The 20,028-nt window shown below is 42.7% G+C and overlaps 1 protein-coding gene across 1 annotated transcript; it reads right to left on the bottom strand.

Moving 5' to 3' along the window:
* Window positions 1-591: 591 nt before the first annotated feature.
* Window positions 592-6,730, bottom strand: LOC146630233 (protein ELFN1-like). The gene is made up of 4 exons (XM_085355676.1): window positions 6,441-6,730; window positions 6,203-6,356; window positions 4,217-4,383; window positions 592-2,680 (listed from the first exon to the last, which is right to left on the bottom strand). Exons 1-4 carry the CDS (start codon window positions 6,728-6,730, stop codon window positions 592-594), a joined length of 2,700 nt encoding a protein of 899 aa, XP_085211802.1.
* Window positions 6,731-20,028: the final 13,298 nt, after the last annotated feature.

Genomic DNA, 20,028 nt, shown 5'->3' with positions numbered 1-20,028 from the left:
CTTTTGATGTTTTCAATCTCCGAAATCACAGAAGTTTAAAAAAATAAATAAAATAAAATTTAAAAAGTCTACTCATGTGGCAGCATCGCAGGACGCGATGCAAAAACAACCTCTCTGGAAAAGCAAAGTCTTTATTATACACCGCTGCGACGAGATTGAAAGCATCCCTGGACTATTCAGGATGGCCTGCCCAGCAACATTTAAGGTTTCTATTCTTAATGATGATTCTGCTTTTCTTCATTCAAAACTTAGTACAAATAGCTACATAACTCTGAGCTATAACTTCCATTACATTACAAAAAGTAACTCAGTCTCTATATGTTATAATTTTTGTCGTTCAGTATAATATATTAGTTTGGTCCTTCTCCGTGCTCTCAGAAGAAAAGGCTTAGTTTGTGTAAAGTATGTCCGTGTGTGTGTGTCTGTGTGTACACGTATTTGCAATCTGATTCTGTAGCTCCTGTAAGATGTGTGCATTTGTGTGTATTTACAGCTCTTTGTTGAATAAGTCACTGTGTATCAGTATGTCATGGATGCACTTTTGTTAATTTTCCATCTTCGCATGGTTTGGGGGGATCTCCACACGTGGGATCAGGCCTTCTGCTGGGCGGACACACCCTTCCAGTAGTCCAGTATGTCATGGAGATCTTCATCCTTGGCAAACTGAACTTTTCGCCTCAGCGCATGTCCGGCTGCCACGTAGCCTTCATCCTCCATAGATGCCTGCCTGTGCCTCTTGCGATGCAGTTTGAACCGCTCCCACAGCCCCAGGGTCGGGGTGCAGAGGAGCCCTTCCTCCTCCTCGTCTTCCTCGGGGCTGGAGCAGTAGCTCAGGTTGTGGTACTGTGGCGAGAGCGGGTAGTGTGGCGAAAGCTGGGAGTAGGCTAACTCCCTCTGCTTGGCCTGCCTGCTGAGAGTGAGGGGGTCTAACATCGAGGGCTTGCGGCCCCCTGGGTGGTGGTGGAGTTCCTGCAGGATCTGGGGGTGGTGCTGCAGCTCCTGGAGATGCTGCTGGGAGCCGGGGTAGGAGTGACGGTGCTCGTTGTACTGGCGGATTCTCTGGGCTTCAGCTCGTAAGATGGCTGCAGCCGGGGTGACTGTGCGGATGGGCTCACCTCCCCCGCCCCCCCTTTCCCCTCGATCTCCTGGTGAGGCTCGCTCAATGTAGCGGGACTCTGATGAGTGGTACCCTCCCTCTGAGCGGAAGGAGCGAGGGCTCCGGGCGGAGCCGGGAGAGGAGGACGTGCTGGGCCTTTTAGATGTTGGAGGAGCCTCCATGCTGTGGTGTCGCTGTAATGAATGATGATAACTTCTCCCCCTCTCTTCTCTTCCTCCTCTCCCTCCTTTGTACACCGGGGAGAGGAACTCACCTCCTCGTTCCCTTTCTCCTTGCTCAGACAGAAGCACCAGCTGTGGCTCTGCTGTTGAAACAGCTCCTCCACCTGCAGAAGAGGGGGATTTGATCCCCTGTTGAAAGGAGGTAGATTCAGATTTGAGAGCATCTATACAATTGTTGATGATCTGGTTAACTTTATCTACTTCCTTGGCAATGGTAGAGATCTCTGCTACTGAGCCTTGGGGATTTGCTTGCGGTGACATCTCCCTTTCTCTCTCTCGTTCTCTCTCCCTTTCAATGTCCGACCCTCTCACCTCCATATAGTTGAGTTTAGGGGGCTTGTGGGCTGGTGTCTCTATCACCTCCTGAAGCTTGTATGGATCTATCTCACCACCCTGAGGTAGGTAGGGCATTCTGGACAGACTGTCCCCAGCACCAAGCTTCTGGGAAACGGTTCCTCCACTCCCTCCCTCTATATCCCCTTCTCCACCATACTTTAGCTCTATCAGTGTTCTCTGGATCCTGCTCATCTTCCTTTCCTTTTCCTCCATGATCCTCTTTCTTCTCAGGCAGTGGACAACAAAGCCAAGGAACACAAGCATTCCAAACAGGCATCCCAAAATTGTCATAATGTAATGGGTTGCTGATGACTCAGTGGGTAATCTGCCTGTTCCGACTCGACGGCCTGTTGAGATGGTCAGACAGGTGTGGTTGAAGCGAAGGGAGTTTCGTATAGAAGCCACACAGTAGGTGTAGTCAGTGTTTGGTTTTAAGTTCTTTAGCTCAATATCTTCTCTTTTATCTTTCAAATTCTGAATATCCGTGAAGAAGCTATTGTTATAAAGCATCAGGATGTACATTTTCTTGTACGGATCGGGAATCTGAACTGTTATCACAGCGCTCGAATCTAGCACTTGCTTTACAGTCATAAAGGGTTTGGCATCGGGGAAAATGGGACTCAAGCTGATCACCTCACCCCCATCAGGAGGGGTCCCGGAAGCGCAATCATCCAGTCCGCAGGGAGAGGCGAAATCTGGCGGAGGAGTTGTGGAATCAATACCATAGAAGGATGTTGCGCTACTGCTGTCATCTGTGCACACGTGACTGAGCGCATACAAAGCACTGCGTTGGTTAAGCATGCGGGGATTTTGGTTGAGAAGGTTGTACCCCGAGAATCCATGAGGGGAGTCACACACCATCCTCTCACTGGTCCTGTTGGGGAAGGCTGCAAGCCAGCGAAGGAAACCCAGCAACTCGCAAGAGCAATTGAAGGGGTTAGTGTAAAGTTCACAGGTGGTCAGCTTAGAGAGTCCAGAGAACAAACTGCCATCCAACACCTGAATCCTGGAAAAAGATCAATAAGAAAGTATAAATTTATTGGCAAGTTACCCCTTTAGATGTGTTCTTTCACATTTAATGCACCTATTCCCTCCATTTAATAGATTTCAGCTTATGGTCAAAAACATCTTCTGCAATACAATTTTCAACAAGTCCAAAAGAGCAGTTAAGCTTATTTCATTTAGCTGTTGCTATACATTTAGGTCAACAGATCAATACCAATTACCAAAACCAATAGTAAGAACAAGACAGTTATTTCCACTGAGAAAAAAAGTGAGTAGCGTAGGGATCTGCTGAGGATACCGTCACAGGAGAAAATTAGTATCACTGAATGGTCAGTAGTGCGTTTTTACATCATCAGTGCAAATAGTTGAATTTAGAAAACAAGCATAGCTAAAATGCCTGGCATTTTAATTTTTGTTTGTTCTCCAGTGTACATGTGCTGCAATTATTACAATTACAATTTCACCATCTATATATATCAACAATCATCAGGAATAACATTATGAGCACTAACAAGCGACATTTAAAATGAATAACACTGATTATCTCTTCTTCATGGCACCTGTTAGTGGGTGGGGTATATTAGGGAGCAAGCGAATATTTTGTCCTCACATTTACTGTGCAGGAAAAATGGGCAAACATAAAGATTTGAGTGAGTTTGACAAGGGCTAAATTGTGAAAACCGCAGATTTTGTGGGGTGTTCCCACTCTGCAGTGGTCAGTATCTTATCAAAAAGTTGTCCAAGGAAGGAAGAGCGGTGAACCTGCAACAAGGTCATGGGGAGCCAAGGCTCACTGTTGCATGTGGGGAGCAAAGGCTGGTCTGTGTGGTCTGATCCATCAGATACTGAAACCAAAGTTTCTGAAAAAAGTTAACACTAGTTCTGATAGAAAGCTGTCAGAATACAGAGTGCATAATAATGGGGCTGCCCATGCTGACCCCTGTCCACCGCCCAAAGCACCAACAATGGACACGTGTGAGAGATGCACTATGGGAAGAAGGCAAGCTGGCACAAGCAGTGTGATGCTATGTTGGAAAAACTTGGGTCCTGCTATCTCTGTGGATATTCTGTTTTGACATGTACCACCTACCTAAGCACTGTTGGAGACCATCTACATGGGCATGTTATTCCCTAATGGCTGGAGCCATTTTTAGCATGCACCCTGCCACAAAGCAAATATGATTCAGCAATGATTTGCGCATCAACAAGTTTGAGGTGTTAACCTGGCCTCCAAACTCCTCAGATTTCACTATAATCAAGCATCTGTGGGTTGTGCTAGACAAACAAGTCCGATCCATGGTTGCACCACATTGCAACTTAAGGGACCTAAAGTATCTGTTGCTCACTTCCAGATGCCACAGCTTCAGGGGTCTAGGGGAGTCTTTGCCTCGATGGGTTAGGGCTGTTTTGGCAGCAAAAGGGGCACCAAAACAAGAGTCACGATGTTATGCCTGATTGGTGTTCATATATTATGGCTGAAAAAGCAGCAATTTCCAACATTTAAGCAGTTTCACCTAGTAAGCATGATTGTCAATACCTGTTCATGGAGAGGTCTATATTCTCTATATTCGGACATTCCCAGAAGGTGTTGGGTGTAACAGTCTCAATGAGGTTGGCTTGCAGGTAAAGGTACTGCAGCTTGCCCAGGCCTCGCAACATGCCCTCTGTCAGGTTCCTCAACTTGTTAAAGCCCATCTGGAGAACCTGGGGAGGCAAAGACAAGTGGGATTAGTCTAATCTCTGAAGACCTAGCCTGTGCCAGGCATCACTCACCACAAGCTGGAAACATACGGAACAAACAGATGACGATTCAAACAATTCGTGTTTGACACCGTGATCTAAGCCCGTGTGCTGCGCTGAATTTACTGAGATCTTTCTTGTTCACATTTTACGTCCTGGCTTAGCTCCAGCAGCCGGATAGATGTGTAAGCATGCCAGCTCATTATGGATGTGTTGAGATCGGTTTGGTGAAACACTTTGCTTGAATATTCCTGGAAGCCATAATGAGCGGGTGTTGTCATTCTCATGTCTGTGTCCATCTGTGCGTATATCGATGGAAGAATTTCGATCTCTTTAGACCCCTGTTTTGGTTTACATATTATTCTAAATAGAACAGTTTAAACTTGTAATATATGATAAATACAGTTTGAATAAGTCTATGTTTATTGTAGAAATCTATAAGAATAAGTAAAGAAATGGTATGCATAGTTTGATTCTAAACTATTTGTCTCTGTGAACTCCTCAGGACTGTTTTATTGTGATTACTTTCACATAAGATTGACAATTTCACCATATAAATGAAACATTAACCTCCATGTCAAAACAACCCAAGTTTGATATCAACGATCATCACTAGTGTAATGTGAGGGTTCGTCATAGGCTACTAAATCTCTGACCTGTTATAAACATCAAGATGGACACAGATAACTTTTCCAGCACTAACTTCAGAATTCATAGTACTTCTATCAGTAGTCACATCATCAATAAAGACTAGTAGAGAGCTGCACATTCCATCACATTACCTCCACCATGTTTCGCAGATGTGCTATGCTGTGGATCAGAAGCTGTTCCTAACAATGCCTTGTTGTAGACACTCTGCATTTCCATTCATGAAGGCATCTCTGCATTGTAGACTTCACGAGTGATGCACCAACCTCCCTGAGAGTATTTTTGAATTGGTTAGTTGGTATGAAGTTCTTTTTCTTTACCAAGGAAAGAATTTACGATGATCCACTTTGGTTGTCTTCTGTGGTTTTTGAGGCTTTTTGGCATGGTCGAACTGCATTCATTATTTGTTAGAAAGTACCAGATTTGGTCACTCCTAAAGTTTTTGTGGCCTCACTGACAGGCCTGCTTATATTTAATCTCCCTTAAAATAACAAAGAACCTGGCCTCAAGTGCCCATGAAACTGCTTGTCAGTCAATTGTCCAATCAAAACCTGTCCCATTGTCCAAATACTTATGGACCTGACTGTAAAATGGCAGCCACATGGACGAACTGCATGGACGAAAACCACCTTGAGGAGGGGATCAGATTACTAGAAATGAGATAAGGCATTTGCTTTTGACAGGGAAAGTGGCAGAACTGTATTTTTATTGCATACACATAAACATACACATACATACTACTACTAATAATACTAATAATAAGAAGAAAAAGAATATATTTGGTTGGTGCATAATAGTATAGTAATTTGATACCAAGTGTTAAGTATATATTGTGTAATTGGATTATTAGTCCTCTGGTGCACTGTGGGATTAAGCAGCAGTTTAATGTTGGATATGCACTCTCATATGCACAAACACTTTGTTTACATTGAGACTGATGGATTTCATTTAGTTACTGTGTATACTGTAAAATTATGGAGCACTTTTTACATTATCCAAATACATCCAAACAGTTTGAAGAGTGCATTTCATGTACCCAAATAATACTGTAATTTTCCACTGCTGTATGTATGTGCATTGATGAATGTGCACCTATATGGAAAAACCTATGAATGCATATTGTGTCAGGACGCACCTGCAGATTAAATTGTGCTGAAAACGCTCCATCTTCTACGTAACTGATATCGTTCTTGGTCAGGTTCAGATAGGTGAGGTTGCTGAAGCGACTCAGTGAAGAATAATGGACCGCCCGTATCTTGTTCTCGTTCAGCCTCAGATCCACAATAGTGCTATGGAGAGATGTGTGAGATCTCTCAGCATCCAGCAACTCGGGAAAATACTGTGGAAATAAGTTTCTTTGTAAGTTTTCGTACCTGTTAATGTGGGAGGGTATGGCCTCGTAGGGAGGCTGGTTCATACTGCAGATAGCCAGCCACACGAAGCCTTTCTCCCCTTCAATAAGCCAGCAGTCTGCCTTAACCACCGGCAGCCGCATCATTGAAAGCAGTGCAAGGAAACAGAAGAAGGAGCTGGCTGTAGACAAGACCACTGATGAAGACCCTCCAGTCGTGTTATGTCGCTGCCGTCCCTGTTCAGTGTTCTGGGCCATTTGGGATGTCATTGCAGTATCCGCTGGAGAAAGCCGACCAGAGTTGCTCGCCATCTAACATTTATTCTTGTAGACTGGAGCCATTGCGAAGGGAGGGTGGGTGTGTTTTTTAACGGTTATATTTTCATGAACAGGGATTTGCTTTTCTTGAGAATTGTGACTGTTCCACGAGCGGCAAATGTGCCAAACCGAGGAATTGCTAAAAGCTTGAAGAAATAGTGTGCATGAATGGGATGTAACACTTCATTGGTAGTATGTGTGTCTAGGTAAACTGTATAAGTCGATTAATTAGCGGGGTCACATTTGATTTATGTATGATTTGGCAAGTGGAAGTCGTCCTAGTGCCAGATTGGCTGGTATTCATGTCTTCTGTGGCCATCTGCACCTCTGATTGGACAAGCACCTCTTTTCTTTCTTCCTCATTGCGTGCTGCTCTGTACTTGGTGTGAGAACCGGTCCCTGGAGGGAAAAGGAGAGAGAGCGAGAGATGGGAGGAGGGCGTAAGAACGGGATTGCCAGTAACACACAGTGGTTTGTTTGTGAGCTGCAACAAAAACAACCCTGTTACCAGCACGATGAGATAAAGGTGCTTATTTTTTTTCTTATATAACAGTCTGACGTGTGCACATGCATACTCAAATTTAGGCATGCGTACACACACAATTTTTATATACAGTGACATTTCTTGACAAGTCCAATTAGTGTACACACTGGCGCAGATACACAAGCACCTGCAGATCTGAAAAATACACACAGCTTGGTGCTGCTGCTGCGAAAAACAACACAAACAGACACACACACACACACACACACACACACACACACACACACACACACACACACACACATGCACACATGTTTTCTGCAGTTCCATTAGCCTCTGGGCCTTGATGGCCAGGGCTAAGAATGGCCATGGCTCTGATACTGTATCTAATTAATTAATCTGCTCTAAATAAAACACTTCCTGGGAAAAACACCTGACGTATGACGGAATAGGAGAGACGGGGAGGCGGGAAAGTGAAAGAGGCTCTCACAGGGCTGTGCAGAGCAGGAGGAAGAAAAAGTGGGTGCAAGGGAGCTGCAAGGAAAGATGCTTGGGGGAGGGGGGAGAGAGATGGTGAGATGGAGAAGAGGTTGAGGTAGAAGGAGGAATAAAGCAGTCGGTGGTGAAAGAGACAGCGGTTCTGTGGGGAGAAAGAGGAGGCTGAGAGGGGAAAAAGGGATGTGGTGGGACTCTGTTCAGGGAAATTGCGAGAATAGTGGCTCCCTCTTCTCTCTTCTAAGCCTTTTTCTCTCAGCTGCGAGAGCAACAAACAGGAAGTGACATCACCGAGGTGAAGGAGAAGGAGTAGGAAGGAGCAAAAGGTTGGGCCTTCCTGACAAGCATCTCCTGGCTGCTGTTGACACATTATTGATTACGGCGAAGCAGAGCGGTGCTGATGTGTCACCTCTGATCTGAGGACGAGGGTAAATGAGAGCGGCGTACTTGTGGGGAATAGGATACAGTTCCCTTCGACTTTTTGTGTCCTTTTAGAGAGCTGGCTTCTGGAAACATTCACATATAGCTTGTTAGTAATGCATTCACATAATGAGTAATGGCAATGACATTTTTCACTTTTAATGACACATGGGTTTGTGTTGATACCCTCCGTGTTCCCTCTCATAGCTCATCAGTCATCTGGCCTTGGTCAAGTAGGTAGCACTAAACCTGCAGTGGTTTGGAGCTCGTTGGATATTGTGTTAAATGGAGATGAAAAACAAAACAAAACAATAGGAGTAATCTTTCACGCACAACCATCATGTCTAGACAAAGATATTGAACGGCACAGCAATTGTAAGGCACAACTGTGCTCCAAGTTTTCTTTGTCATTTGATTTATCACAAATGCTATGTGTTTTTCAGTGAGGGGTTTTTGAACTTCTAGACTTGCAGGGATTGATGGCTTTAACTTCTCCAGTATGCAGTTTGTCCCTTTTCCTCTTTGTCCTCTCTCCCCTCTGTACCTTTTCTCATGCATGTCTGACTCCAGAGCTGCATGTTTCTGATGCACGGTGACTGTCCCCACCAACCTGCTGAGTGTTTACTGTTATATTGTTCGTGATTTGTTGCTCCTCTTTTCTCTCTTTGCTTTCCCCTCACCCCAACCGGCTGAGGCAGATGGCCGCCCTCCTCGAGCTCGGTTTACGTCGGCGGTTTCTTCCTGTCAAAACAGAGTCCGACCGCCTGCCGTTACAATGTAAAGTTCCCCGCAATAATCGCTGTTGTGAATTGGCACTTTAGAAATAGAAATGAATTGAGGGGAACCCCCCCCCTCCCCCCGGAAGCCTTCTTCATAAATGTGACTAATGTACGCTGGCATGCATGAGTGTTTACCGGTGTGTAGCCATATGCATGAGCTTTCCCACCCAGTCAGCATAATCTATAATTGATGGTGAGACTTCCTCCCACGTTGCATGAGGCAAACTACCTAGATGGGACACGAGAGAAAGTGTAGGAACTGCTGCCAGCAACACACACTCTGATGGGAGATGTCCATTTTGCTGACCAGATAAACTCGAGTAAACAAACTGTTGAGAGGGAACAACATGGTGGTGTAGCAGGGGGTGCAGTGTGTGTGTGTGTGTGTGTGTGTGTGTGTGTGTGGGGGGGGGGGTGTTAGCTAAGATGCTGATTTCCACCTGACCTCTTTCTTTTCATACTGAGGCAAGTACAAGGGTCCAGGAGACAGAACAAGAGTGCAGGTTACCAGAAAGAGAGATCACTTGTAGTAGCTAACGTGATATGCACAGAAGGAACTGTCAAGAGCCTGTCGGCCTCTTTTCCATTTTGCATCATTCATTGCATTCCCCGACCTCGCTCGCACACTCCGCGTGTACGCACGCTCGACGCTGCCTCAGCTGTCGAGAACAGGCATGTGGAATATTTCAGCACTCAGCATCGTGACCGCCTCACTTTTCAGTCATGTCACACTCAAAGATTTATAGGGTACAAACTGTCATCCCGAGAAAGACTGAGACTCTAACCTTGCTTTGACCACGGTGGTGTCATGGCTGCTGTACTTTAAGGTAATGTTGTGTAGATGCGCATGTTCTCTGAAACTCTGGAAAAACAAGCCACCCGGGGAAAGATTCATATAGCTGTGTGTGCACAAAAGCAGAAAAATGCATACGCTGTCTTCTTGAGAGATTTCGAAAGCCACGTGTATGCGCTGTCCTCTTTTAAAAACACAAATCTCAGTCACAGTGAGATTTTACGCACATGGCCGAGCCAACTCTTTGCTCGCATCTTTAGCCACGAGTGGACACAGATGCTTTCTTATTGCATCAGTTCCATATAAAATCGCTGTTTGCAACTCAGGTTAATGAAGAAGTGCAATTTACTTTGGGGAGGATGTGAAGAAAGTGGAGAAAGGGAAATGTGGCTTTGATTGTTTTTGGAATTAAAAAGAAAAGAAAAACAGAACGGGGATAAAAAAGAGCAAAAGACCCTGGCAAAAAACAAAATATTAGACTACAAACAAAAGGAAAAAAAGAGAAAGCAGACCATTACACATGGTCACAGCTATTTATAGCATCAGTGATGATAGACCATCGTAAAAGCACTGGCTGTTTTGCTTCATGCTAGTTATTTCTCACCTTATTTTTCATCTTTATGCTATTGGACTTGGCCTTCTCTAGAGGCATTTTTACAGTTAATTTTTACATTATAAAAAACACTTTGCATTCGGGGAAGGTCATATTATATGCATGTTTCTTTGTACATACACAGTTTATGCACACAACCTCTGTAAACACCCCTAAAACTGGTCTTTGTTACACCTTCCTCACATGATTATCAGATTATTGAGTCTCGCTGATTTTCACCATGATTTTTATATTGTGTCTTTGTAATATGGAGACATAGTTCTGACTGAATCTCCCCTTTAGACCCTCTTGAGCACTGGAGCACTCTCCTTTGAGAGTCACTATTTTTTATTTACTCTTGTTTCCATTTCAGATTCTGTTACTCTCCCTTTTCATCATGATTTTTTCTCTTTTTTTGGTCAGGCATAGCCACAGTCTCCTTCCTTTTTTGAGCGTTCGTTTTCCTGGGAGATTTTTAGTATCCAGACAGAATTGCATAATAAAAGCGAGGATTGTAGTTAGCCAATCTAAATGCAGACCGCATCATTATTTTTATTTTACCTGTTACTCTGTGCAGTAAAAAATAAGTGTCATCTTTAACAAGGCAATAAATGTACAGTCCAGTTTCCTTTGATTTAATGAATCTAAATAACCTCAAACATCCATCATCATACGCTCATTTGCAAGAAAGGAGCTTGTGTGAAACAGCAGCAAGTGGCCCGTAAAACAATAATAAACTATTTTCAATCAAAACACATATTAAAACATTTTAAACTATCAACAAAATTTTTAGTAGCATCTTTATTGTATTTCTGATTTTCGCTCTTCTTCTCGCTCCCTGCGTCAGCGCTACCCCAAACAAGTGGGAAAGATCCACAGCATGACTCAGAAAAATCTAAGAGAGTCAAGCAGAGAAAGTAGATTGCAGATGATGTATCCTGTTTACAAAGCTGAAGGCTGTTCTTTCTATCTCTGCTGAGAAAGCTACAGAGTTGCAGTCCTGTTGGTTTGATATTTTACACATTTCAGAGACACCTGGTTTTAGGTTATGCCCTGAGGCTAAAGAGAAAGAAACAAGTTTTCTGGTGCAGATCCCTGAAGGGTTTATTTTATATGCTCTCATTTAAACGGATCAAGGAATATTTAGTCGGTGTTTGTCAGCTGCATATAGAGAGGTTCACGTCAAAGGAAAATCCTGAACCCTTGACTCCTGAAAGGTGTCCATTAAGTCTCTTGTGCTGTAATGGGCACCAAGTGAAAGTACCAAGTGAGGGAATATATATTTTATTTTATTCCAGGTTTCTAGTAGCACTCAGTTTTCTTTTCCTTTGGGTGATAACTTCATTTTATCATGCAAACACTCACCTGTTTATGCCTGCAATTACCTAGTCACACAATGTACCAGCAGTACTAAGCATAAGATCCAGCACACAAGTCCGGGGCTTCAGCTAATGTCCACATCAAACATCAGAGTCAAGACAAAAAGCGGTCTCCGTCACTGCAGCCGTGATGTGAGTGTTGATGCCAGATGGGTGAGTTTGAGTATTTCTCAGACTGCTGATCTCCTGAGATTTTCACAACATGAAAGTATGGCTGACGAATCTGCAGAAACCACGCGATCCAATCATGTCAGCATGGACCAGCATTTCAAATGGATGTTTCCAACATCTTGTAGAATCTATGGCATAAAACATTTAGGTTGTTTTGACAGCAGATGGGACTGGTCGATGTAATGACGGTTTTCATAATAAAGTGCTTGGTGTTCCTACTTTGGGATAAACTGGAAGTTTGATTAAAAACCTGCATGATCATTAAAAAGATCAGCAGTTTTTACCGCTGCAAAATTTTTTAACGTAAATGTAAATTAAAAGTAAATGTTCTTACTAGTAGAACTGAATTGTCTATTTTTTAACATCTTCTACATCATTTTTCACTTTTTTCCCCCCCATGTGACCGATGAGCAACACTAAGGAGATGGGTTGCACTCCTGGGCAGGAGTGCAACCCATGAATGAGGCTAAAACATGCGCGCATTAATAACAGGGATACTGTCATATACCCACATACATAAGGAGATGTAGATCCCCATTTCTGTGTGTAGTGGTGCATCTCAACTCATGCCAGTGCTTTCATTACCATTCAAAAGCAATGTGGAAAGCAGCAGCGGCACAAAGCGGCTGGAAGCCATGAACGGAAAAATGATGAAGAAGGTGAGGCAGAATGAGGAAGACAAATGACCTATATTGCCCATATACCTGTATATGTATGTGTGTGTATGTGTGCATTTACTGTGAAGTCGTACTATATTTAAATGTAAGTAGAAGTCCTGTCAGAATAGGTTTAACTGGTATGCCTGTAATAATAGCATAATAATAGCATATTAATGCAATGGTTTCATCTGGAGTTTAAAATTGTATACCTCTTTTCTTTTCAGAAAAGAGGTATACACTATTCCACTATTTCTATAACAAATAGTGGAATCTGGCCATCTCCACCCTGAAACTCATCAGACTGCCTGATGCATGCATTTATTGCAGCAGTGCTTCTCACTGATAAGACCCTCACCGTTAACTGTTGCTTATGCAAACCTAACATTTCCACCTGACTCTACTTTACTTTAAAAGCTTTCAATGAGATGACATGGTGGAGTTTTTTTGTGAACCACTGACTGTACATCTGTGCTTGGGTTTCCTCATAAACTGTAAGAGATGAACATGTCTGCCATGACATCAGTCTGTGCTTTTTCGATGCCTCGTTTGAGACTTTGATTGTGGATGTTGCTGTCTTGTATTGTTAACTTAGCCCACAATTAGCTTCACTTACGATTGAAAACCACATGTGCACATCTGCAAATTAGCAATTACACATTAGGCCAGGTGTAAGCACTTAATTTCTCCAACAGGTCAAATGAGAAACTGGGACTGCTGTGGAGGGTAAATGTCGTTCACGCAGTCTTATGAAAGAACGATGGCCCAGAAGGTTAGCTTAGCTTAAATTCTGAATCCAAAAATACTTAATAGCCAAAAAAGGGTTTCATCCTCTGGAATAGTATTAAAAATAACTACTAATTGCTTAAGTTAGTATTCTCTTACACAAACAGTCTGAAGAATTTCAGTTCAACTTTGTTTTCTGGGTGTGGTGTTTAGCACTGTCACGTCAGAGCAGCTCGGTCCTGGGTTTGAGTCTGCCAGTTGACCGGGACCTTCCTATGAGGAGTTTGTTCTCCCTGTGCCTGTGCAGGTCATCACCGCGAACTCCAGCTTCCTCCCACACCCGAAAGACAAGCATGTCAGGTTAACTGATGATCCTAAATTGGCTATAGGTGTAAATAGGTGTAAATGGTTATCAGTCTCTCGGTGACCCCCTGAATTAGAGTTTTCGCCTTGTACTTGATTTTTTCTTACACCCACTAGACGTTCTACAAATACTGTCACATGCATCTTCTCTTAATGCTGTATGTTGATTTGCAAGGCTATTTTGGGATTGCTCTCAAATTATTTGGGTATTTATGTAACCAGCACAAATATATGGACGTTAGCAGTGTACAGTTTTCCCTTTGTAGCTTCAAGCCCTGACAGAGATGTTCTAGACAGTCTTTATGATGCTTTGAGTGCATCGTGTAAATTTGTCTTCTTAAAGGCTCGAAAATTCAGAAACTCATTTCTCTGGCAGAGTTCAAAGCATTCATTGCAGCTGTGTGAGATGAATCCTTGGGAGTTGTCATTGCTTTGAATAAGTTTTTTTTTTCTCTTTTTTCTTTTTTGGGGGGGATGCTAGGCCTGTGTCTCTCTGTCGTTCTGCCTGTCTGTCCCCAGAACTTTTTACGCTGTATTATTTATCTAAGACCTCTATCTACAGAATATGGCTGTCTTATCGGTGAGGACTCCCTTGCAGATTTTGGATCCCAAAAGGTGCAATCTGGTTAAATATAGATTTAGCGTTAAAATGGAGCATAAGTGAATCCCTTTCCTGTGTTTTGATTATGTTCGATGCTTATTGATTTCCCAGGACATAGAGATGTGAAACGGTGGACAAGCTTGTGAAGAATTCATCTTTTCTCAGTATCTTGGGACCTCACAACAAACCGTATCACACAGTCAGCTCTGGGCAGTACAAAAGTCCTCACACACACACACACACACACACACACACACACACACACAGACTTTGCACATTTGTGCAATCGATGAAAGTGAGTCATCTGGATTAGGTTAGATTACAGAGCAAGAAAAGGCGAAGAGGAATGGAGAACGAGAGAAAAAGAGAAGAAAGGAGGAACGGGAGTTTAAGGAAGTCAGATCAAAACGCGCCACGCTCTGAGGCAAGTTCTACTACATCTCTCACAACCGGGAGGCGCAGCGCGAGTATGCGTCTGCCTGCCGTCCGCGTGATTCAAAGACATCTGTGAGAATGTAATTTGTTTTGACTCTCAGTCTCACCCATCCCTCCCCACTCTCCCCCCACCACAGTGATTGACTATTACGGATATAAGGCTTCAACATCACACAACATCACACGTCCTTGAGGGAGGAATGAAAGCAAAAGCGTCTTCTCTCCCCCTCTCTACTCAGTCACGAGGGTAAGGGGTTTAAAAAGTGGGGGCGGGCCGAGGAGTGAGCGATGGATGGAGCGAGGGGTAGAGGAGTTTGGGGGTTAAGCTGACGTCCAGACTTGGCATGATGGATGTTTCTATAAGAGATATGGAAACACGGAGCGTGACGGACATTTCTATTATAGAAATTCTATGCTGCTTGCTACCCAGCAGTTGGGAGCGAGAGAGAGAGAGACTTCTATGCAGTAAGGCATGCCAGACAGGACAAAATGTGGAGAATAATGCTATTGATACAAGCTTGTACTTTTCTCATCCTGATCTAATATCTGTGTCGTATCTGTCTCTGTCTTTTTCTCCATCACAGAGTGTCTTCCTGTCTGTCTTTCGCTGTCTTTGCAGTGAGAGGGTTATGCCAGAATAATAGGCAGTGCTGATATATATCTCCTCCACGGGCCCTGCGGTGCTACACTTGTCACTCCCCTGTAGAGAGATGTGGACATGTGAGATGCCGTGGATGATCCTCTGTGGCGAAACATTGTACGGTTACGTAATGCATTTGGTATTCAGAGAGGAGAACAAGAGGAAGGAGGAAAGATGGGAAGCAGAGGTGGAAAGAGTCACACGGCTCAGTAAATGAGGGCGAGGAGCTGACTGGAAACATGCCACGTAGTTCATTTTGCCTTAGAATTAAATCTCCCATTTCTTACTCTTAGTATGGAGTGCTGAGTGTGCTACCTGAAAACAATCACATCTGGAGGTCTCTTTAAATATCAGTTGTAATCTTGTTTTTACTTGTATTCTTTTAGCATTTGAAGAACAACAACTACCAGAAGACAGAAAAAAACCCTCATCATAAAAAATTAATTAACAGTTTTAAGCTACTCATCGAACATCTTTGAACATTCAGCCAGTGCAGATAAACGCAGAGAAACTTGAGCTTCCAGCTACAAGCAAGCTCGCTTGACTGATATTAATAAAGCAAGCTCATACTGGAATGCCTCCAAAAGAAACATAAAGTGCCACTCTGCTAACATTTAATATTGTGCAAACGTATTTAGCCGCCCCTCATTTCTTTAGATTTTTATGGGAAAATGGAAAATATGCGCAGTGATTTATTGAATGTGCAAACATACTTGGAAATACAGAACAGTAGGCAAAAACAGAGTTTGTATAATTTCAACAACTTTGAAAGTCAATATTTGGTATGACCACCTTTATTCTTTAACACAGCGCTGCTGCAGTAAAAATACTATTTTATGCCTGTCAGACAGAGATTTATTTTTATCTTTGTTCTTGTAGATTCAACTGAAGGAATGGAAACAAATTACTGTGAATGTTTTGAGACAAAGTGCCTAAAGATGCCATTGATAATTGGATCTTTCTGTGGACACAACACTGATTCATCTGTTGAACCAGTGCTATCAATAAAGTTACCTTTTGTCACCAAAAGCTGATTCTGTTCATCTGGACGTAGCGTTGTCAGAGGGAGAAACGTCACATTACATAATGACTGAAACCAGCCCACTGAAGGTACAATGGGCTGTGAGGTCAGTTCATTGATCATTAATATGGAAATTCTCATGACCATTGTTCAACAACCACTAATCAAAGCCCATTGATGAAAGACCATTGATCAATGACCATGACTCCATAGAGAGTTGAGGAATGGCTGCAATCACAGCACTGCAAGACGGCAAAAGATGTACCCTTAGCCCCCCTCCTCAATTGGGGAAACATGCAGTCAGTTGAGACTGAAGAATCACTTGGATGAGTGACGAAACGTTTCTCCCACAAAACGCTACGTCCAGATGAACAGAATCAACTTTTGGAGATTTACTTACCTGGATGATTGAGCACACATCAAGAAGTTACCTTTTGTACACACACACACACACACACACACACACACACACACACACACACACACACACACACACACACACACACACACACACACACACACACACAAACAAAGACCTTGAAAATGGTCAGGTACAAGAAGTGGACTGAAAAGGAGTGAAAAAGCAGTCAAAGAACAACTTAGGCTGGAGAACTATCGCTCAAGACCACTTTTGAAATGTTTGAGAAAATGTGGGTGTTTGGAAGCAAAATATAAAGAAATAACGGTCGGTTCAAGAGTTTTGCACAGTATTATATAGAATTTATTCAAACGTTTCCAAAGTGAATGTAACTGTTCACATCTCAGTTCCATTTAGAAGTAAGGAGACTGCCAAACATTTGCAGTGTAGCACATTTTCACAAAGTGAATTCAAAGTTGAATCAAAGAACTGTTTATTTTGTCAATTTAAAGGTAATTTAAATGAAGGAAGTTTCCCACATGTCATGCCAAATGTTCGTCACTGCAGTCAGGAACAATCTCAACTCACATTTAAAACTCATTTCAGATAATGAAAGTTTGGAGTTGTCGTGTATGCAGAGTAGGTCGTAGCTCAGGACAGAAGTGATGGTTAAATGCTCGATGCTGCGTATTCACAGTGGCTGATGACACAGATCTGACCACAGATGTTCCTCAGTTGTAGTGTTCAAATCTGATTCCCATCTCGCTGTCTCTCTGTAGATTTGTGAAAACGTAGCACAAAGCCCTTTATTCAACAATGATAGATATATTTTAGAACTCTGTTTATATGGGCGTCCCTCAAAAAGCAATTTCTCCTCAGCAGTCAGCACAGTTAAGGTCATTTCTGGGTCCTGGCTGGTTCTAAGAAAAAGACCTTAACTGAAGGTGAGAGAAAAGAAAAGTCCTGGCTGAATGGATTCATGTTTTCTCGTCAGTGGTTCAAAAGGAATAAAGAGCTTGTCTTCATAACAGTCTTCCAAATATTAGATTTCTTTATGACGCCAGGGTCTTATTGTTTAAAGTATGAGTTTATTTTTTCTCAGACATGTTTTTGTTGACAGACTGAGATCTCTGAGTCACATACACAATTTTAATACTTTAAGATACATTTACTTCATTTTTGAGTAGATGAAGGGAACAGTTGCCATAAACAGACCTTGAGGTGAGATTATTTTGTCAATTGTTTCGTTGCCAAGGTCAAGAATAGACTCTAAGCCACAGCCTCACTCCCTCCTACTGCTTATTTCAAAGCAGCTAATGAAGTGCTCTTAAATTATGCATTAAAAACTAAGTAAAGTAATTAATGATTTGCGTTAATTGCTTTGGTTCTAATTAAGAGAATTCTCTCAAAAAGTCATGTAATCTCGCACAGCCCTGCGCAACCGTGTAATGATACCAGCTCGTAAACATCTGACCACTTGTTACGGACCATCCATCTATCCATGGTTTGATCATCTAGTAATCTCATAAGGCATCGTAGGAAGCACAGATAGTTTACTTCCAACTCTGACATGTCAGTGCCCCTGTGAAGAAAGGCAAGTCCACAAAAATAGCTTTTCTAGTGTGGTGCTAGAGAATGACTGCCACAGAGCTCTGACCTAAAACCAACAAATAAAAAACAAGAGAGTGAGCCAGCTTTTATCACCACAGACATTAAAAGAGAAAGCCGTGGCACTCTAGCAATCGGGAAAAGGTCTTTATTGAAGTATTCTCGAAAGCCAAACGGAGCCTGTCATTCCAAAGAATCAGCCAGCAGCTACGATCTTGCTGCACTGGCACACATTCGTATTAAAATGTTCAATTTCAGCTGTGTGGTGGGCACGTGTGCTTCAAATTGAATAGCATTTGAAATTTTTCAGATTCTCTAAACCTTGACTGAATTCCCAGATAAACAGCCTCAAAGCATGACACAATCACCGCCATGCTCGACAGGGGCAATGGTGTTGTTTTGATGAATATGTAGTATATTAGTGCTGTTTTTGTGTCAAAGATACCATTTACATCAGAGCACAACACATTTTGGAAGACTTGGTGTATCTTGTTTCAAAATTTAGCCAGGCTTGAATGTTTTTCTTTAGTTTCAGCTCCTTAACGAAAGATCCAACGATGAGACACCCCCCAGAAAAGGAATGCATTTACAGGTTAAGGCCACTGACATTTTTTCCCATAGAGGGGTGCAGAGGAGATTTAGGAGACAGGCAGTTACTCTAGGAGACTGTAGAACATCCTTAACCCATCAGCAGGTCTGGAGAAGCCGTGAAGAACTTTTACAAACATTATAACAACTCTATTTTTGCCTTACATACATTTCCACGTATGTTTGCACATTTCAATAAGCCACTGAGTCTATTTTCTATTTTTCTAGCATCATACAAAGAAATAAGTGGAAGCTAAAGACTTGTGAAGTCCCCTTCTGAAAGCTTTCACCTTGCTTTTCAAAGGAATTGTACAGATTACACATTAAATTGTGGTCATATGTAGTATGCAGACTTTTTGAGTTTGTGACATATTCATGGTTCCAAAGCTTCTAGATACCAACGAGACCTTGAACCCACATTAGATTCACAAACGCTATTTTCGGTAGAAAATATTCACCTGAAAATTACCATCACACGATATAGCTCTTCTCCAAAAGCCGATGTGCATCCATATCCGCACGCAGAAACATACACAGATGCCTGCGTAACAAAACAAACACACATACAGGTGTGACAACTGCGAGCGTGTCTGTGTGTAGGGCGTCTGCCTCTCCAAACAGGCAGTAGGCCAGAGAGGGGTTTTAACACACTTAATGGGATTTCACACTCTGAAGTACACACGTGTACACACTCTCGGACACACACTAATGTTGAAGACAAACATGTCTGAAAGCTATGTGTGATCCCAGACAAATAAACACACACACACCCACACATGCACACTCTCTGATATAAAAGGATTTGTCAGGCTCCCACATTGTACACATGCAAAATTAATGGACTCCAATATCCACACAGAAACACGACTGTTACTCAGTCATTTACAAAAGAGATGTGGCTTCACACACCTGACAGAGTGAAGACGCAGAAACACAGACGCTATACAAATCTTCCATTATGTGTCAGCCCAGGATTGTTGGGGCTTTACCGGTGCTGTGGTCATGGTGACCTCTTATTCTTCAGGGAGTGTTTAAGGAGTGCTCTACTGAAAATCTATATTTTCAATCATCTGGTACTTGGTGTCTCAAAACTTGCTGAATGCTGCACCGAAAAGTTTGTAGCTCGCCTTTTTGCAGAGAACGGCAGGTGTGGTAGGGTTGCTTTGACTGCAGTTAGAGCAGA

Source organism: Diplotaxodon limnothrissa, linkage group LG6, assembly GCF_057381915.1.
Source record: "Diplotaxodon limnothrissa isolate DT_005_m linkage group LG6, D_limnothrissa_male_GT1.1, whole genome shotgun sequence".
Classification (NCBI taxonomy): Eukaryota; Metazoa; Chordata; class Actinopteri; order Cichliformes; family Cichlidae; genus Diplotaxodon; species Diplotaxodon limnothrissa.
The sequence above is the reverse complement of the archived record's forward strand: the minus strand, read 5'-3'. Positions and strand labels throughout refer to the sequence as shown.

Coding starts and splice junctions, on each gene's coding strand:
- LOC146630233 (XM_085355676.1), bottom strand. CDS start 6,730: ATGGCGAGCAACTCTGGTCGGCTTTCTCCAGCGGATACTGCAATGACA. Junction 6,357..6,440: donor ATACCCTCCCACATTAACAG/GTACGAAAACTT, acceptor ATCTCTCCATAG/CACTATTGTGGATCTGAGGC. Junction 4,384..6,202: donor CAGCACAATTTAATCTGCAG/GTGCGTCCTGAC, acceptor TTGCCTCCCCAG/GTTCTCCAGATGGGCTTTAA.